Genomic DNA, 20,629 nt, shown 5'->3' with positions numbered 1-20,629 from the left:
ACAGTTGGATGGAATGTCCAGCCTGTGAGGCCATGGATGCCTGAGACGCCCCTGCATTGTTGACTTAGAGAGAAAGAGAGAGAGAGAGAGAGAGAGAGAGAGAGAGAGAGAGCGCTGTAAGAGGCTCCCAGAGGGAAGGGAAGGGGGTGATGTGAGGGAAAGAACACCCATCCGCAAGTCAGGGCCTGAGTTCTGCTCCTGCCTGCCTGTTTCTCTGGGACACATAAACCACTTTACTTCTTTGGGCCTCAGCTTTCTGGCTAATTGGTTATTGATAGCACTAACTCTTTTCCAATTTGCAATTTTCGTAAATAAAAACATTGTCAATTAGATAACGCTGGCTAAAATAAATGAGAGATTTTAAATGAAGTTTGGAACCAATCCAGTTCCTGTTGGTTAGTTTTTCTCATTCAAAAGTAATAGGTGCTCAGAACAGGGAAAAAAAAAAAAAAATAGAAGATACAGCCAAGTGAAAGGTAGTTCATAGAGAATTCATAGAGAACACCCAGAATTCCACTGATCCAGAGACCATGCTTGTTGGTGTCTTGTTGGGATCCTTCCAGAAAAGAGGTTCTTAACTTGTATTGGTGGATGGGCTTTGGAGGAAGAGAGCCTCTGAATGATTTAACAAACCCCCTCTCATGAGCCATTTCTGTTATTTTACCATTACAAAGAATGCCGTGCAGAGAGAAGCTAGATGAAAAAGCATTAGAACTTAATGAGAAAACAAGAAGAAAAACACAATCTGAACACCTGACAAAAATGCTTTAAAGGGCACAAAAGGAGTGCCCAAAAATTACCATTCATGGACAAAGGATTAGTGCTCATTTACATTTAGGTCAACAAATATTTACCAGGCAGATGCTGTTACATGCCAGACCCTGTGCCAGGTGCTTCCCACCTGAACAAGAGATCTTCAGGTGAAGCATCCAATCCCACGGTCTGGTCCTCAAGTCAATGCCCAGCATCTGTGATGTCCTGCCCTGGCAGGAAGGGCCTGCCAGCTCCCTGTTGAGTCATTGACCTGTGAGCATGCCCAGACCTTCCAACAAAGTATCCGTGAACAGATGGCCACGGCATGGGGGCAGCAAGGCCCAGACCTTTGAGGACAGACTATGCTGGTGACACTAGAAAAGGTTCTGCAGCCTCAAGAGGGGGTGAGTGGGGATGGAGAGAAGCTGAGTCAGCCCTGACTGGAGGATATAAACTGCTGTCCTCCCTGCAAAAAGCCCGTGTGCCTGAGAGCAGTGCCTTTCCCACTCGTGTGTGTTGATCTCCTGGGGGTCTTGTTAATTGTGGGTTTTGATTTAGCAGCTCTAGGGTTGGGCCTGAGATTCTGCATGCCTTACAAGTTCCCAGTGATGTGCTGATACTTCAGACCAGACTTTGAGTAGCAAAGCCCTAGGGCAGTGGAATCACAGTCTCCTGGAAGAACTTTAAAAATATGGAAAGTTTGGCTTCCCCCAAACCTACTGATTCAGAATCTTCTGGTCCATTTATTCAGTAGGTCTCAACCTGGACTGCATGTTAGAATCATTTGAACGGTGTTTTAAAAAGCCGATTCCCAGGGTCAAGAATCACGTGATAGCCTCCCTTCCTCCTTCCCTCCCTCCCTCCCTCTCTCTCTTGCTGCTTTAGTTTGAAAGTCTCCCGCAGGTGACTCTGAGGACCAGCCCAGTTTGCTTGGGGACCAGAGGCAGTGCTTCTGAGTCCTGGCTGCACATCAGAGTCACCCGAGAGCTTTACAACATGTCGATATCAGGGCCCCTCCCCGCAGACCAATTGAATGAGAATTTCTAGGGGCTGAAGCCAAGTGATTAGCGTTTCACAAAGTTCCCCAGGGTGCAGCCCCTAGTGTAGAGACTGATATAAAAATCATCTTGGGGGCTTCCCTGGTGGCGCAGTGGTTGAGAATCTGCCTGCCAATGCAGGGGACACGGGTTCGAGCCCTGGTCTGGGAAGATCCCACATGCCGCGGAGCAACTGGGCCCGTGAGCCACTACTACTGAGCCTGCGCGTCTGGAGCCTGTGCTCCACAACAAGAGAGGCCGGGATAATGAGAGGCCCGCGCACCGCGATGAAGAGTGGCCCCCACTTGCCACAACTAGAGAAAGCCCTCGCGCAGAAACAAAGACCCAACATAGCCATAAATAAATAAATAAATAAAAATAAATTAAAAAAAAAAATCATCTTGGGAGTCTCAGTGGAAGTACAAGTTACCACACTCTCTCCCGAACATTCAGTTCAAGGTCTGGGGTGAGGGCCAGGAACCTGTATGTTTAACAAGAGATGCTCGTGAGATGGCAAGTTTGGGAAACGTTAAGAAAGAAAAAAGATCCTTGGGTTGGCGTCAGAAAGACAGTGCTCCTGGCTGTGTGACTTCTCACAGGTCACTTAGCCTCTCTGAGATTTGTATCTCCATTGATAAACCAGAGATGATAATAACTGCCTGAGGCAGGGATGGATAAGATCTGTTTACCGTCCATAGGATAGTTGTTGGAAAGTGGCTGCTACAGGCCAGGGACTCAAATACCCAGCTCTGCTTTGCCTTTAAGTGGGGCGGCCACAGGGTTCTGTCCAATGGGATGTGAACAGAGTGAGGCGTGCTTACCTGGTGTTCTGTTCTCTCTCTTTACGATCTGCCCATAAAGATCACTGCCCACTGGATATCAATGCCTGGGTGATCTCAGGAGCCACAGAGGCAGGTCGACAGAACCCCCCTGCCCCTCCCCCCACCGGCTGCTACGTGAGTGATCTAAACTAAACTAACTTCAACTGGGTAAAGAAAGTCACTGGGATTTGGCAGTTTAGCTGTTACAGTAGCTAGTGCTATATTAACTAACACACTGCCTCCAGGACTGTGGCAAAAATTAAGTTATCAAAAGCAGAGGCTGCAAAAAAACTACACGAGGGCTTCGCTCTGGCTCACAAGTATGTTTGTTACAAGACCAACTTGGGGTCTATGAGTCGCCACAATCCCCACCACACCCTGTGGGATCATACCTGGCCGGCCTCATATTTACGGCATTTACGGCATTTGCGGCATTTCTCTGATCTCTGTGGCTTCCTGAGTCAGCGGGCCCTGATGTAATAGATGTAGAAGTTAGATACATTCACTGTTAGGATTTTTCACAGTGAATTCCTTCAGGTGACTTTTAATTCCCAGGAGAACCATTCATCCTGCACAGAACTTGGAAGCAAAATCTCCTGAGTGATCGTTACTGGCTGAAGGATGTCGTCCAGCCCCACCCCACCCTGTGACCATTTCAGCATCTGTTCTATGGAGGTAGGAGGAGGAGGAGAAAAGAAGTCAGGTGTTGGGACTTCCCTGGCGGTCCCGTGGTTAGGACTTCACCTTCCAATGCAGGGGGTGCAGGTTTGATCCCTGGTCGGGGAGGTAGGATCCCACATGCCTCGTGGCCAAAAAACCAAAACATAAAACAGAAGCAATATGGTCACAAATTCAATAAAGACTTTAAAAGTGGTCCAAATCAAAAAAAAAATCTTTAATAAAAAACAGCAACAAAACCTCAGGTGTATCTGGGGATCAGGTAGACGCAGATCCCAGCTCCAGCTCTGCTGGTTCCTAGGTGGTGATACGAGGTGAGACATTTTCTGTTTGCCGAGCCTGTTTTCCCATCTGTCAAGTGTGGACATTAATACTCTTCTTGTGGGATTTCTGTAAAGGACCTGGCTAAAGGACACTGAGATGACCATGTTAATTCCTCCCTCTTTTCCTGTAGTGGTGGGGACCAAGACTGGCTTTGCCCCCAGTAGTAAGGGGAAATCCAGTAGTATCTCTTTTTTTTTATCAACTTTGAATTCTTTTTTTGTTTTTTTTTTAATTTATTTTTGGCTGCGTTGGGTCTCTGTTGCTGCACGCAGGCTTTCTCTAGTTGCGGCGAGCGGGGACTGCTCTGTTGCAGTGCGCGGGCTTCTCATTGCAGTGGCTTCTCTTGTCGCGGACCACGGGCTCTAGGCCCATGGGCTTCAGTAGTTGTAGCACGCAGTCTTCAGTAGTTGTGGCACATGGACTTCAGTAGTTGTGGCACACGGGCTCAGTAGTTGTGGCTCGCGGGCTCTAAAGTACAGGCTCACGATGCACGATCTTAGTTGCTCCACGGCATGTGGGATCTTCCCGGACCAGGGCTCGAACCTGTGTCCCCTGCATTGGCAGGCGGATTCTTAACCACTGCGCCACTAGGGAAGCCCCAATTTGAATTCTTTTGAAAAGATACAAATAATGCACTTCTATTTTAGGTATATTAATCTGCTCTGGCTGCCATAATAAAATACCGCAAATTGGGTGGCTTAAACAACAGAAATGTATTTTCTCACAGTTCTGGAAGCTGAAAGCCCAAGATCAAAGTTGCCAAGGGAGGGCAAACCAAGAAGCTTATTTTCCTGGTGCATCTATTTGCTCAATGATAAATAAAACATAATAGCAAGGTAAGCAAGGATATATTAAGGAATTTTATGTAAAGTTCCTATGAATGTTTAGGATAAACTATGTGACAGCAAAGGCACTACGGGGCTCCTCTAGTCATGCCTGTCTCCTGGGGTGAAAATGTGACCTTGGACCAATGAATGACTTGACATCGCTGAGCCTCACCTCCCTCATATGGAAAAAATGATTACTGTGCAGATGAAATGAGGTGATGCATGTAGAGTGCTTGGGTTGATAAATGCTTGCTGTGCTGTCATTTACATTAATGTCATATTATGACCTTATGGCTAAAAACAGAGACTCTGGAGCTCGTCAGCCTGGGTTCAAATCTCAGCTCCACCACTTACTAGCTAGATGACCTTGGGCAAGGTCACTTAGCCTCTCCGCGCCTCAGTTTCCTCCTCTGTAAAGTGAGGCTAACAGGATTATTGTGAGGGTTAAATGAATTGATGGTGCCTGGACACACAGGAGTGCTATGTAAGTGTTTGTTCAATAAATCATAATGTGTTCCCTTCTGCCCTTAGAGGTCCTTCTGGAGAAAAGTTAGAAAATAACAGCTTCAAAGAGAGACGAGCTATTTCCAGACACTGATTTATAGAAGGAATGTATTTGTATAACACCAGTTGTCCTATTTGCCTTTTAGAAGATTTGAGAGGCAGAATGCGTTTATAATGGTGGAATCTTCGGCAGGTGGCTGGCCAGATTCGAGCTATCTGGGGGCATGGCCCACTTCCCTATGGCTCCTGGTGCCCTTCCACCGAGCCTGACCTTGGACTGGTGGCTTTTCTGGCACGGGCCAGGGGTGGGCCAAGGGGAGGAGGAGGAAAGGAGCTCCCGGGATCCCCCTCGCCCCTCCCCCACTTGCCCAGTGAGTAATGACATTCACGGGGAAGGGAGGGAGGGAGCGAAGGAGAGGGGCAGGCTCGGCGAGGCCATGTGATGCTGGGCGAGAGAGAGCCGCCACCGCCGGAGCCTCCTTCTTTCTTCCCTCTGATTTCGGGCTGTCATGGCGACCCCCAATAACCTGACCCCCACCAACTGCAGCTGGTGGCCCATCTCGGCGCTGGAGAGCGATGCGGCCAAGCCGGTGGAGGCCCCCGAAGCACCCGAAGCGGCCAGCCACGCCCATTGGCCCAAGGACAGCCTGGTTCTGTACCACTGGACCCAGTCATTCAGCTCGCAGAAGGTAGAGCCCGAGGGAGCAGGGGAACCCAACCGATGCACCAGGAGGCTTGGGGGAGGGCATCCGGGAGGGCTTAAGAGGTCTGAAGACCTGGTGAGAGACTGGAGGGTAGAATCGGGGGCTTCGGGGCCCGGAGGACGGGGGAAGCTGGGCTGCCCTCCCGGGAGGTGACTGGCCCTGTCTTGGGCCCCAGGAGCACCGTCCCTAATTCTAGGAACATCCATTCTGCCTCTTTCCCTCCCAGAAAGACCCGGTCTGTTGAAGAGCTGAGAAGAGAGACAAAGGCAAGGGGAAGGGAATGGGCACTGCTGGGAAGGCGGCCTGTTGGAGGGGGCTGCTGCTGCGGGGAGGGGGGAGGGGCGCTTCCTGGGGCCCAGCCTCCGGCCCCAGTAGGCCCTCCCCCCCTCCCCCCCACCCCTGCGCTGCTGTCCCCATGCCACAGGCCTGCGGGTCAAAGCTCCTCTGCCCTTCTGCCCGGCTGGGGGCCTTCTGATTGGGGCTTGAAGGGTCTGACCCTAGCCCTCCCCCCACCCCCACCCCCAATCTTGAGCTGAGAAGGAAGGAGTTAACCCATCTCCTCAAACCAGCTCAGCTGGCCCATAAGGTCTGTGCTTTTTGCTCTTAAAGGCACAGACGGCCACACGGTCCCATCTCAGACTCAGGGGAGCTAGAAGGCGGTTGGGAATGCAGCCTGGTGTTGAGTTATCGGGGTTCCCGCTTCCTGAGGGTGAGGTCCGAGCACTGAACCTGTAAGACCAGGGGCCTCTAGGAGCGCAGTCTCTCACCCTGGGCTGTCCTCTCTGTGGGGTACGGATTCAGCACCATGGCCAGGTCCCAGCAGCCGGTCCTGCTGGAGCCTAAGGGTCACCCATTGCCTGACCCTTCGACTTCTCTTCTCCCTGGAAGATCCTTTTGTTCCATTCACTCATTTTCCAGATGGAGAAACAGATTCCTTAAAGAGAAATGGCCTTGGAACCAGGCTCTTTGGTTTGATTCTTGGTCCAGGCTCAGTTCCATCATCTGGAAAATGGGATAATAATAACAATAATAGCTACTTCTTCTAATTGCAACCCCCTCTCAGGATTGCTGAGGGTTGTTGAACAGGCGGTATAGCTTAGTGTTCTACACTGGCACTAGTCAAACTTGAGCATACATTACTGGTTCAAGTACAGAATGCTGGGTCCCACCCCAGAGATTTTGATTCAGCAGATCTGGAGTAGGGCCAAAGATGCTGCATTCTAACAGGCTACCAGGTGATGTTGATGAAGCTGGTCCACTGATCCCCCTCTGAGTAGTTCCTAGTTTAAAGTACAGACTATGAGGCCAGAAAGTCCCCAGCAGGACAGCCATCTTCTCCAATAATTCACCATGGAGTTTTTGGCCGGTCACTTTGCTTCCCTAAAGTCTCAGTTTTATAATCTGTAAAATGGAGCTAATGGCAGTACCTTCTTCAGAAGGCTATTGTGATGGTGAAATGAGATGATGCACAAAAAGTGCTGATCGCAATGCCTGGCATGGTGTCAAGACTCTGTTAATAACGGGTGTTATGATATCACTAAAGTGCTAGGTTAAGTAGGGGTTGGAGTTAACCAAGGTCATGCTGGGACTCTTCTGTACATGCATACTGAACACCTACTGCATGCCAGGCTCTATACAAGTTGCTGGGGGGTTTGGGAATGAGTCAGACTGACCTCCAGATGCCAGGATCTCCTCCTCCCCAGAACCTCAGGAGCCAGGCCCCAGTGACCAGGAGGTAGGAGGGTGGCCCCTCCCATCACCATTTCCTGAGGGAGCCTCCTGAATATTCCTTATTCAGCATGAGCTCAGGGCTAAGGTGGCCCCTTAGTCAGGGATGGGACCACCCACTGCAATCCCATTTGTGACCAAGCCTCTGACCAAGGCAGCCTAGCATTCTCCTGCCTCTCCTGCCAGGGCCTTCCCCTTGCCCAGGGGCCTGTGGTGGGTTCTAGAGGCAGTGTAGCCTGATGGAAAACACATGGGCTCTGCAGTCAGATGGTCCTGGTTCCAGTCTCATCTTGAGTGCTTACTGGCTGTGTGACCTTGGACAAGTCACTTCACCTCCTCTGTGCCTCAACATCCTCATCTGGAAAAGGGGATATTTACATCCGACCCTGTACGATTCCTGGGGGACTGAAAGGACAGGGACATGTGTTAAGTGTCTGGCACACAGTATGGGCTTAGCAGATGCGTTTCCTTCTTTCGCATCAGTCCTAAAGGGCCTTGCCTGCATGCAGAGGGCCCTCCCAGACATGGCAGAAGGGAAGTAAATGACCTCTACCTGCCACCCTGGCCTTACTTTTCAAGCTCTTGGACACTGGCGCCCCAGCCCTGTCCATGCTGCCCTTGACCATTTACCACCCCCTCTCCCACTCCCAGGAGGTCCACAGGCGAGAACTGCACATCTCACTACTCCTCTGCTCAGAAGCCTACAGTGGCTCACAAGTCCTTCCAGGAAAAAGCCGGAGTCCTCATAATGGCCTCAGGCCCTACTGCAGGATCTAACCTTGCCTGGGTCATGGACCCACTCATCAATCAGGGGAAGCCTATGGACTTTTCTCAGGATAGTACTTTTAATTGAATAACATCAAATACATAGGAGTATTAGATTAGAAGGAAAACCAATCATGCCGAAGTAAAGCTATTGACATATTTTCAAAACAAATTTGTTACATAATAATATGTGTTTCTGTATTAACCCATAGTATCACATGATCTAGTGGCAGGACTAATAACTACTGTAATGTTGAAGTCGTGACGGATGTAATTGCAGCAACTGTGAAGTGATGAAAATATCTGATTCCTAGTGGTGACAATATTACAGGCACTGCTAATACCACCATGCTTTGTTGCCTACACTCATAATTGAAGAGAATGCTAAGTGTCAGCTTGACATGACTGAAAATAAACCTGTAATTTTCCCATCCTAGTTTGAGGACTCCCTGAATGTATTCATAGACCCCTGGGTCTAGGAGTCTCAATTAAATGTCCCTGTGCATGACCCTTTCTGACCTCCTCTCCTTTTGTCACCTCCATCCATCCTGCTCCAGCAGGATGGCCACCTCACCATTTTTCAAACATGTCAGACGTGCTTCCACCTCAGGGCCTTTGCACTGGCTGTCCCTCTGCCTGGATCCCCGTATGGACTACTCTCTTTTTGTTCTTTGCTCAAATGTCACCTTCTCAGAGAGGCCTGCCCTGATGGGTCACCCTATTTAAAATTGCCACTTGCCTCCCTGATGCCCTGGCACTCCCAATTTCCCTTACCTTGCTCTATTTTTTCTTTTTTCCGATGAACTCACTATCTTTTGACACACCATCTCATTTTAACTGCTTCTCATCTGTCTGCCTCCACCAGAATGTCAGCTCCCTGAGGGCAGGGATCTTTATTTTGTTCACTGCTGAGTCTTGAGCACTTAGAACAAGACCTGGCACAGAGTAGGCACTCAATAAATAAGTGTTGAAAAATGGCGCATTTGTAAGCCATAAGATGTTACATAAAAAAGGCATTTGGTTCTGTAGGCTTAAAATTGGTGTAAGAAATAAAGCTTATTAATTTTTTTAAAGTATTTGAGATAAATAACTAAGACTCAGAGACTCTAAGTGTCTTTTACAAAGTCACACTGTAACTAAGTGGCTGGACAGAGACGCCAACCCAGCCCATCACAGTTTTCTCATAAACAAGGGCCCGGGTGAGGGGGGACAGTACCTAGTCATGACAATGAAGCACCAGTGGGTGACTTTCAGGCACCCACAGGGGGGATAGTTTGCCCAGAGTTAGCCGATGTCTGGTCACACTGAGTGGTGACCACCTAAGTCTGGCGCAGTTCCAGGAGGCAAAGAAGGCAGATGGCCTTGGTGGCTGCATGCCCTCCCCCTGGGCCTGGCTTCCTCCCCCCCCCACCCCCCGTCACTGGCCCCTGCAGGATGGCACATGGCTCTGGCCTGCAGCTCAGCTAAAAGAGAAAGTCTCCTTGGCTGCTTGCTGGTGTGACCCTGAGGCAGCTCCAAGCAGGACTGTTGTTCCTCTAAAGACAGTCCCCTCCCCAGGCAGGAGCCCCACCAGGCACCCTCACTGGAGTTAAAGGGCAGTGCCCAGGGAGTGGTCCCTGGGAGCAGATACCCTGCCAGGATGGAAAGCCAAACGTCTGGACCCGCGAAGGGCAACGGCCTGATTTAGTTTCTGTTTCCATCCGTTCAGAGATCCCAGCTTGACCCAGACGCTGGGTGGCTGGGCGGAACCTGCCAGGAGGATGCCAGGTCAGGCAGGAAGGGAATGGGAACTACCACCTAGGTATGTACAGGGGTCATCGATGCTTAACAGGAATAGACCTTTGCCTCTCTCAGGGGTGCCCTCTCTTTCTCCTGGGCTGGAGCTATTAGTAGGGAGGAGCATGTAAGAGTGGAGCTTGCCATCCTTTTGCTGCGGGACCTTAGACAAGTCTAGCCTACCTTCTGAGTCTCAGTCCACAGGCAGGGGATAGTTGGGCTAGGTGAGCATTAACCATCTGCCAGCTCAGAACTGTTGGGCTGGGTCAGGAGGCTCTCCGTTAGCATCTACCAGGTCATATGTTTGTCTGGGACCCCCTGGAGATTAGGGAAAGACTCAGGAGGGGCCAGGCCCAGGACTCCCTGGAAGGAGCCCCCAGGGCAGAGAACGCTGGTCTGAGAGTCAGGAATCATTGCTTCTAGTTTTAGATCTACTGCTAAATTGGCTGTGTGGCTTTGGGTCAGTTAGTTGCCCTTTCTGGACTTTCGTTTTCTCATCAGCACAAACGGGAGATAGTCTCTGCTCTGCCCTCCTCTGGAAGGCTATTGTGAGCATCCAACAGCCAGATGGGAAAGTGTCTGGGGACAATAAAGAGCTAGGCTGATGTTGGCAAATTATTTTTCACTTCACTTTGTTTCTCAAATAATTTGAGAAATTTTGCTACTGATCATGGTGATGATAAGAATTTCTGCAAATTTCCTGGCCAGATTCACGTTTGGAGGCCAGGCTGATAGTCCAATCCTGATAATGAGAATTATGAATTAAGCACCATCTATATACCAGACACTGTGTTGGTACTACTATTAATACTTCAATTCTGCAAATAAAAAAACCATGAAGCCCAGAAAGTGTAATGAATCCGCCCAAACGCACACAGAAGAGCCAGATATCCTATCCCAGGTACGTCCAGCAGTGACACCCAGCCCGGTGACCACCAGGCAGCTCTGCCCCTTGTCCCCAGGGCAGAGCTGTGTTCCTCCCACCACCAGGCCCCGGGGATGTATCCCCCATCCCGTACCCCAGGGGCCCAGGAGTGGGCTGGAAGCAACACTGTCCCCTCCAGTGTGTGACCTCTGACCTCCCTCCCCGCACGCCCCGCCCCCCCCGGGCAGAGTGTCCCCGTGTGTCCGCCCGCCTTCCCCGCTCTGACCCTGGCGCCTGCAGGTGCGGCTGGTGATCGCCGAGAAGGGCCTGGCATGTGAGGAGCGGGACGTGAGCCTGCCGCAGAGCGAGCACAAGGAGCCCTGGTTCATGCGGCTCAACCTGGGCGAAGAGGTGCCCGTCATCATCCATCGCGAGAACATCATCAGCGACTACGACCAGATCATCGACTACGTGGAGCGCACGTTCACGGGAGGTACGGCGGCCGCGCAGGCCCAGACAGCGCCCCAGAACCTTGGAAAGCCTGGGGAACCCCCCCGGGCCCGGCCTCCCCCACAAGGAACCACGGGCTACAGGCAGGGCTCAGATGCCCCCCAGGAACCGCAGAGCATGGCCACAGATCCCCGGGGACCCCACAGATCTGACCCCCCCTCCCCGGTACTGAGGGAAAGGGCATGGCCCGGACACCCCCCTTGGAGCGGCTAGGGCTATAGCCTCCTTGCCCGGGAACTCTGGAGTCACAGGCTCGGCCACAGACACTCCGGAGCCCATCAGGCATGAACGGGACCCAGACCCCCTTCTAAGTCCCCACAGACAGGATCCAGATCTCCCAGGGATGCCAGGGCTCGGCCAGGACCCAGCCCCCTGAAGCCCTGTAAGCATAGTCAGGGCCACAGGCTCTTCCAGAACCCCACAGACATGGGCCCGGATACCCGAGAGCTTTGCAGACATGAGCAGGGCCCGGCACCCCAGAACCCCACAGAACCCTATGTCCTCCGTCCCTACTTCCCTCCCTCTGGCCTCGCTCAAGTCCAGAAGCTCAGTGCCCATGGCAGAGGCTGCAAATGCAGATGAGAGATCAGGGCCCGGACATGCACTGTTTTAAAAGAATATGAATTAGTTGCCAACACTTAAAAACCAAGGAGAATTCAATTTCAAACATCCCGGTTTCCAGCTTCTCTCCAAGTCTGGCAACACTAGGCCTAGAGACCCACCTGGCAACAAGCCCAGGCAGGTGAGGAGTTGCCCCTCAGGGGACAGCTCGGCAGGGCTCCAGTGAGGAGAGGTAGGCGGGCAGGATCACTAGGGTCCCCTGTCAGCCTGGTGGGGACTTTCTCTCACGAGTCAAGGAAAGGGGATGGGCCCCAAACTTGTGGACATGTTGCAGTTCCGGGATACTGAGGTTGGGGAATGGGGTGTCAGAGGCTGGCCTCTCTGAATCAGGGGGGCGGGAGGCCCGACACAGGGCCCTTCGTGCCGCCGCCCAGCCCCCGGCCGTGCCCCGCAGAGCACGTGGTGGCGCTGATGCCCGAGGCGGGCAGCCCCCAGCACGCGCGGGTGCTGCAGTACCGCGAGCTGCTGGACGCGCTGCCCATGGACGCCTACACGCACGGCTGCATCCTGCACCCCGAACTCACCACCGACTCCATGATCCCCAAGTACGCCACGGCCGAGATCCGCAGTGAGTCACGCGGTCGGGGTCGGGGCGCAGAACCCTCAGGGTAACCCGGTCTTCGCCCACCTCCTCCCTCTTCCTCCCGTTCCTGTATCTCTTACTCACGTTCTTCCCTTTATCTCTCCTCTTCCTCCTTCTCTCCTCTTCCCCATGGATATCCCTCTGCCTCTGCCTCTCTCTCCATCCCTCTGTCTGTCTCTGTCTCTGTTCAGCTCTCTGTCCCTCACTCTGGCTCGCTCTGTGTCTCTCTGGCTCTCCATCTCACTCACCCTGTTTCGAGCTGAATATGTCTCTCTCCCTCTCTGGCAGTCTCTCTCTCTCATTCCCTTCTCCTGCGCGCTCCTCTTGTCCTGCCATCCCATACAGAGGCCATAGGGCTATCTGTCGCCCTAGAGGCTTGCCTGTCCATGGGAGCTGGGACACCTCCCCACAGGCATCTCAGCCCCAGACACCTGGGGTTGGCAGCCCAGGGCACCGAGTGACATCAGGGCTGGCATCACCAAGGAAGACTGCCCAGATATTGCAAGGCCCCGGGTCTCTGATTTCTGATTCAAGCATCCCCATATACTGTCCTAACTGCCAACCTGATTGTGCCCACAGCCTACTTTATCCTTTCATTTTTTCAGTACTCAGTAAATATGTGTTGGATTAAATGAGATCATCCATCAACAACTGTTTACAGACTTTGGTCCAGGCTCTATGCAGACACCATGGGGTCCAGTACACAGATGAAGCATGATGATTCCAAGTAGATAATAGGTGCTCAGTAAACGGTCACTTCGTCTCTCTCAAAGGAATGAGGCTCATGTCCAAAGGTGGGGCAAGTTGTGGCACTCGATTTTGTCTCTTTAGAGTGCCCTTGAACAAGATTCAGGACATATTTATATTGTCCTGTCCCCATTGAGTCAACAACATTTAACAACATTTATGAAGTCTCCTATGACCCAGGCCCTGGGCTGGGGGCTGGGGACAGAAGGGGACTGTCACAGCTTCTACCCTCCCAGGGTCACAGCTTCATAGAAGCAGAAAGACAAATGACCAGATAATTACAATGCAGGACTAAGTAAATTTGAACAACCTCTCAGGAGGGCAGTCTGGCCCTCTATATCGAATATTAAAAGGCCCACACTTTGGAGACTGTCCTACAATGACACTTGGATGGGTGCGCCAAAGAAGTATGTACAAGGATATGCATTGCAGCATAAGGGGTAATAGCAAGAGGCTGGAAATAACCCAGTTGACCATGATTTGGGGACTGGGTACATAAATTCTAGTACATACAAACAATGAAATACTGTGCAGCTGCTAAAAAATATAACAGGCATGTGGAATGCTCTCTAAGATATATTAGTAAGTAGGGAGAAAGCGAAGGGCAAAAAAATGCATCTAGTGTGCTATCATTAATATATGTAAAAGGGGGTCGAATGGATACACAGGTGCTTGCAAACACAAGGAGTATTTCTGGAAGGACGCATGAGAAGATTGGGAGAGCAGAACTAAGGGACTGCAGATTGAGAGGAGAGAGATTTACTTTTCCCTGTACCTTCCTTAACATTGTTTGAATTTTTAAACAAGCATGCATGTATAATCTATTCAAAATTAACTGATTTGGGGACTTCCCTGGCGGTCCAGTGGTTAAGACACCGTGCTTCCACTGCAGGGGGCATGGGTTTGATCCCTGGTCAGAGAACTTAGATTCCGCGTGCCACGCAGTGTAGCAAAAAAAAAAAAAAACCCACATTGATTAAAATTTTTCTAACCTAGTACCAATCAGTGTTATGATAAGGGAAACATAGAGGCAGTGGGGCCAGAGAAGATGCCCATCCCAGCCTCCGGGGTCGTGAAAGGCTTCTGGAGTGCAGCAACATCCAAGGATGACCAGGAGTTGGAAAGGGAAGGAGAGGGAGAATCCTTTTGGGTTTCGGGGGAGGGGAGGGCGTGGTGTGTTTCAGGAACTGAAGGACTTTAATGTGGTTGAAGTGTAGCCCAATGTGGGCATGTGTAGTCGTGGTACAAGTCTGGGGAGTAGGGCTGGCAGAATTGGAATTTTATCCGAAGGGCAGTGGAGAAACAGTGATGGAAAGTGGCATGATCAGATCTGCATTTTACAAAGATTGTTCAACCGAGAGAAGACTGGGTAGAGCTGTTAGGGGGCCCTGGCTGTCATCTAGGTGAGCAATGATGGTGGCCTGGGTTAAGTGGAGGGAGTCCCTAAGTGCTTCGGAAGCTGGAGGTGCTCCCCCATCCTGTCCTGAGCCATTTGAAGGTGCCTAGAAGGCAGTTGGGGGGCAGAGAGGATCTCAAGGCTCCAGCCCAGCTGGTGGGGGGGGACCTCACAGGATGCAGAAGTCATCTTGCAGTGACCCCCCCAACCCAATTAGTCCAAGGTCTTTCCTTGGCCTAGTCTGCCCTCCTGGGGTCTAAAGAGAGCCACATGGGCAGCCCTGGGTGACTGGCAAGAGAGAAGATGCTGTACTTGACCTTCAAACTCATAAAATATCAATGAGACTTAATATAGCCCCAAAGCTGAAAGATCTGGGAATATGCTTACTGGTATCAGGCCAGGAGATGGGGTGGTGGATAGTGAAACCTCAGAGGGCAGAAGCTGAACAATTGCAGTCACTCATTTATTCACTCATTCCATTCATTCATTCATTCAACACTCACTAAGCTCCTCTTCTGTGCCAGGCTTGTATTGGATTTTAAGGGAACAGAGATGAATCTGATACAGCCACTGCTCTCCAGAAACTCAGGTTCTAGTGGGAGACATATACATCCAGAGATAAGTAAATTAGCATCAAAATCTCCATGTACAGTAACACAGGTTGTGCACTGCACAAGTCCAGGGGGTACTTTTCATATAGACTACAATGTGAATGGATTCGTGCAATGGCAGCTCTGATTAGTGTGTGTGTATGTGTATTCTCTGGTGGAAATCTGTACAGCGTACTCTGGAGGACAAAGGCATTGAGTGGTCAGACATCCTAGAGCATCAGGAAGGGCTTCATAGAAGAGGTCATCTTAAGCTGGACCTGGAAGGGGATTTTCAGGAATATTGGAGAAGGCTACTCCAGGAAGAAGCAGTGTGAGCAACAGCCTAGGAGTTTGGAATGATCTGGCACATTCAGGGAGTGTTAAGCATCTGGAGTGAGTGGCTGAAATGTTACCATCTGGGGACAGGGACAGTGGGGAAACTTAATGGAAGATGGAGTTGGTAAGGGGAGAGGAGGTGATCCTGCTGGGTCTTTTAAGGCAAGTTGAAGAGCTTGAACATTATCTGAGGGCAGCGAGGAGCAAGAGGTGGGTTTTCAGCTGGGAGTGGCATGGTCAAGTGTGTGTTTGAGGAAGATCTTTCTGGCAGAAGTTGGGAGAAGGGCTTGGAGGAGAGAGAGTGCAGGTGACAGGGGGTGGGTCACATCATCCAGGCAAGAGATCACTGGGGGGTCTGAACTAAAGGAGAGTCAGAAGAATGAAAGGGAGAAGTTAAACATGAGAAAGATTAAATAGGAAAATCAACAGGACCTGGGACAGATTTGGTTTGGGGAGGAGGGAGAAGGCAGAGTTGAGGACAACCCCCAGGCATCTGGCTTAGCTTAGTATGGGGCAAGGGTGCTGCAGTTTGGGGAGAATGCAGACAGGGAGTAGGTGGAACAGAGAAGATGATGAGGCTGGTTGGTCCAGGATGAGTTTGAGGAGCCCAAGAGATGTCCAAGTGGAGCTGGGATCCAGGGGAGAGGGCAGGCCAGGTTTGGGCACCACCACACACCTGGACCACCATGTCCCAGACTTACTGGCTAAGAGTTCCAGAGAAATCCTGCCCCAATCATGGAACAGACCTCAGGATCTTTTCCCACTTAATACTTCCACCTCCTCTTGTAAAACCCACAGCTTACAGGTAGACTTTTAATGTCAGATTATAGGACACTTTGTCTCTCCCATTAAGTATAATTCTCAAGGTGCTGCCTTGAGTTCCATCATTGACCCACATTCCATCACCCAGGCCTTTTCAGCATCTTTAAAAGGCCAATTTCCCAGGAAAGGCGGTCAATATGTCCCTGAATCTTCAGGGAAGTTGCCTCACCAGAAGTGGAAGTTTCAAGACACCAAGCTCTCTTATAGTTTTTTTAAAACAAGTTTTTCCCTGTGGATTACAGTGAGTGAGCACTAGACTGAGAATCGGACAGATCCGGATTCAAAATCTGCTTGTCGTTTACTAGTGTGGAATTTACTAGCCTCTCTGAATCCGTTTCTTCACTACAGAAAGGGGTTAGGGAGACGTTCACTGAAGCATGAGCTTGTCCACATTTAGGGTGATATTCATTTCCGGCAAACTCCTACTCATCCCCTAGAGTCTCCTCCTCAGTGAGGTTTCTTGACACCCTGTGACCCCGGCAGGTGGCCCTCTGGGTCCCACAGCATTCTGTTCACTCTTCGTTAGAGATTGATCATACTATGTCGTAGGTATCTCTTTTATGGTCTAGGGCAGGATGGCATCTCATCCATCCCTATGTCCCAGCCTGTAATGACATAGTGTCTCCTAGTTATGCCTGTTGATATTGTTACTTCCTGGACTAGTGTTTGAATGGGACCTATTCCAAGTTGTTGGGGGGAAGGGAAAGGAAGAGCACCAGGTATCAGAAGAACGGGACCTTTCCTATTCTCTCCCCAGGACATTTAGCCAACGCCACCATGGACTTCATGAAATTGGACCATGAAGAGGAGCCCCAGCTCTCTGATCCCTACCTTTCTAAACAGAAGAAGCTCATGGTGAGTGACCCCAGGCCTGCTCATTCCCCTTTCCCACCATCTTTTCCATGGAAAAGAAGAACTGGGAGAAGCTGGTTCTAAGTAGAGAATCAGTTAATGACATGAAATGGGAAAACCACTGGCTTGCTTTCCCAATCCTGTCTCCTCTATCACTTACTGGCTCTTTGACCTTGAGCAAGTCACTGTTGCCCTGGAGCCTCACTTTCCTAATGTCTTAGGTTGTGTCCCTAAGAGCAGAGCATTGGACAGAGGTTCTGGGGTAAGCGAGGTATTGAGGGAGTGCTCTAAGGAGAACCCAGTAAGGATGAGATAGGAATGAAGAAGGGGCTAAGTTCACCTGATCCCACAGGGAGCTCTGGAGGATAAATGGTGCCACAAAGTCGATCCACCTTGAGACAAAGGGACGGACTTTTATCAGCCAATCATTGACCCAATTATTTCCCAAGTATTTCCAGGAAACTCCTCATTGGCTGAGAACAATTCTCTGAAGAAGGGGCAGCTGTGAGCCACTGTCAACCAACTCTCATAGCAGCTGGTGTATGAGAGTACCAGCCCCATGAAAGGGATCTGGCCAGGACAGTCAAGCTCACAGGACTATTGTGAACACCGGATGAGGATGCTTTGTAACGGTGGGGGTATCCTATACACTTAAGGGGATATAAGGAGACTGGGTTTGCAGAAGGGGATTTGGGCCAAGAGTCTTCCATCCCTGGTCATCCTTGCTCTATTGAGGCCAACTCAGCTCCTCTAGCTCCTGCCTGTCCTGCCCCCAGGCCAAGATCCTGGAGCACGATGATGTGAGCTACCTGAAGAAGATCCTGGGGGAGCTGGCCATGGTGCTGGACCAGATCGAGGCTGAGCTGGAGAAGAGGAAGCTTGAGAACGAGGGTGGGTGCCAGTCCTGGGGTAGGTGAGTGCTGGAGCCCATCCAGCCTACACTGTCCATGACAGTCCCAGGATCTTTGCCCCCAAAGATCTTAGAGGACCATCCAGGTGGTTAGGATCATGGGCCATGGCGTCAGAAAGACCTAGGTTTAAGTCCGAGCTTGGCCACTTGCTAGTTGAATGACCCTGGGCCAGGTGCTTCACCTCCCTAGACCTCAGTTCCCCATCCATAAAGTGGGGATAATAATAAGACCGACCTCAGAGAGATGTTGAGACACTGCATGAAATAATACATGTAGAATGCTTAGGTCAGCGCTTAGCACACGGTATTTAATAAAGGTTATTGAAGATGATGATGGTAGTGGTGGTGGTGGTCACTCTCCACTACACCACCTCCCCTTTCCCCGACTGAAGGATGTATTATGGCTCCTTCATGCTGTAGGAGCCAGACATCTAGGCTCACCCAGACTCTCTGACCTTGACTCTTTCTGTGCTCAAGTGCCTCTCTTCTCTGGGCCCTGAGCATGCCAGCTACATTTCCACCTCCACACCTTAGCTCCTGCAGCTCTTGCAGCCTGGAGTACCCTCTCCTTACCACTCTGCTCCTTTCTTCATCTATACACCATCCTTGCCACCACCCTTCTTCAAATTTCATTCTGGACCTTCCCATTTTGCTCTATTTTAGGTGGCCTGTTAGTCTGGTCTCCTCAACAATGCAAATTTGTGGAACCCATTCAACATGCACTGCTACACTCATAGCTTCACACACACACAGAGATGTCTGTGTATGTGGGAAGGTTGTGGAGCACAGTTTTCTAAAAGATGGGTTTAGAGCGAGACAGATATGAGTTGGGGCCTAGCTTTGCTGCCTATACTGTGTGACTCGGGCAAGTTCCTTTCCTTATTGGAGCCTCAGTTTCAACATCTGTGAAACAGGATGGTAATAGTAGAATTTAAAACCTAAACTCCATCTTGTTGAACTCTTTAAAAAAATGAAAAGCACTCAGCACAGTGCCTGGAACATACTAGTTAATTACATATGACAGCTAAAGGCATGTGCATTCTCCAGGTGAGAAAACTAAGGCTCAGAGAGATAAAGTGACTCGCTCAAGGTCACACAGCTCTTAAATGGCATATCTAGGGTAAGAAAGAACAGGTTCCCTCTCAACGCGTCCAATGTTCTTCCAGCATTTCACAGCTGAGGCCTCAGGCAAATGGCACACACAGATACCTAAGGTCCTAAATAGGAACACTGTCATGCACGCTGAAGCCAGCTGCCATAAATCCTTTCTAGAAAAAAGCAGAGTATGGCTAAATGAGTAAAAACAATACATATCTCAAGAAGGAACTTTCTCGTTTCTATCAGAGAGGGTGCTGGAGAGGGGCCATTACAGAAGAGTGTTCAGGGGCCAATGGAAGTAGCTGGACCACATGTTGCCCATCATCCAGCAGGCTAAGCCAGGCTCTTCATATGATGGTGGTCACAGGGATACTGAGAGCAGCAAGAGAGCAAAGCCCCAAGGTGCAAATATGTTTTAAGCCTCTACTTGAGTCACATTTACGAAAGCCCCATTGGCTGAAGCAAGTGACATGGCAGAGCCAGGATTAAAAGGGTAGAGGGTTGGACTCTGCCTCTTGATGGCAGAAGCAGTAAAGCCTTTGCAAAGGGGCAAGCGTGCAGGAATGGGAGGAATTTGTGGCCATTTTTGCAATCTACTCAGGGGTGAGGTATTCTGATTTTACTTTTAAAAATACTCTGGTTGCTGTGAAAATGGATTTCAAGGGAGACAGAAGCCCAGATGAGATGGTGGTGGCTTGGACTGAGGTGGTGGCAGTAGAGATGGGGAGGCATGAAAGACTTGAGAGATATTTTGGAGATAAAATGGGCAGGAACTTGCTGAAAGGTTGAGGGTATTGGAGGGAGTGGAGTAAGAGGGGATAAAGGAATCAAAGATGACTCATGAGGTTTTGGTCTGAGCTACTGAGTGGTACCATTTCCTGATATGGGCAAGGGGGACCCAAGAGTTCAGTTTGGGACACAGTGAGTTTCAGATGCTTTCACAAGACCCAAGAGGGGATGTCACAGAAGCCATTAAGTATTCTAGTCTGACTTTCAAAGGAGAGGTCAGAATTTGGAGATGGAGATTTGCAAGTCTTCATCATATACACGGTGATTAAAGCCATAGAATTGGATGATGTCACCTAGAGGGCGGTGGAGAGAGACAGAAAAGAGGAATCAAGACCTGCTTATTAGTTATTTATTGCTTATAACAAACTGCTCCCAAACTCAGTGGCTTAAACAACAACAAAAAAAGCATTTGTCAGGCTTCCCTGGTGGCGCAGTGGTTGAGAATCTGCCTGCCAATGCAGGGGACGCGGGTTCGAGCCCTGGTCTGGGAAGATCCCACATGCCGCGGAGCAACTCGGCCCGTGAGCCACAATTACTGAGCCTGCGCGTCTGGAGCCTGTGCTCGGCAACGAGAGGCCGCGATAGTGAGAGGC

The 20,629-nt window shown here is 50.4% G+C and overlaps 2 protein-coding genes across 6 annotated transcripts in view; one reads left to right on the top strand and one right to left on the bottom strand.

Moving 5' to 3' along the window:
* Window positions 1–5,453: 5,453 nt before the first annotated feature.
* The window catches only part of GDAP1L1 (ganglioside induced differentiation associated protein 1 like 1), a 22,780-nt gene continuing 7,604 nt past the window's right edge, over window positions 5,454–20,629 (top strand). The window contains exons 1-6 of one of the 5 annotated variants that reach the window (XM_059897202.1): window positions 5,454–5,633; window positions 11,083–11,275; window positions 12,040–12,041; window positions 12,244–12,481; window positions 17,145–17,242; window positions 18,016–18,130. In XM_059897202.1, the coding sequence (XP_059753185.1) occupies window positions 5,454–5,633; window positions 11,083–11,275; window positions 12,040–12,041; window positions 12,244–12,481; window positions 17,145–17,242; window positions 18,016–18,130 (826 nt within the window). Of the gene's footprint in view, window positions 5,634–11,072; window positions 11,276–12,039; window positions 12,042–12,243; window positions 12,482–17,144; window positions 17,243–18,015; window positions 18,131–20,629 lie in introns of all 5 variants that reach the window. The other 4 variants (XM_059897204.1, XM_059897203.1, XM_059897205.1 and 1 more) reach the window with 4 other exon arrangements.
* Window positions 20,171–20,629, bottom strand: part of FITM2 (fat storage inducing transmembrane protein 2) — a 20,819-nt gene continuing 20,360 nt past the window's right edge. Inside the window, exon 3 of the mRNA XM_059897208.1 lies at window positions 20,171–20,329. Within this exon, the coding sequence (XP_059753191.1) occupies window positions 20,186–20,329 (144 nt within the window). The 3' untranslated portion in view covers window positions 20,171–20,185. The remainder of the gene's footprint in view (window positions 20,330–20,629) is intronic.

This window comes from Balaenoptera ricei, chromosome 15 (genome assembly GCF_028023285.1).
Source record: "Balaenoptera ricei isolate mBalRic1 chromosome 15, mBalRic1.hap2, whole genome shotgun sequence".
Classification (NCBI taxonomy): domain Eukaryota; kingdom Metazoa; phylum Chordata; class Mammalia; order Artiodactyla; family Balaenopteridae; genus Balaenoptera; species Balaenoptera ricei.
This window is presented reverse-complemented; position numbering and strand designations above follow the sequence as displayed.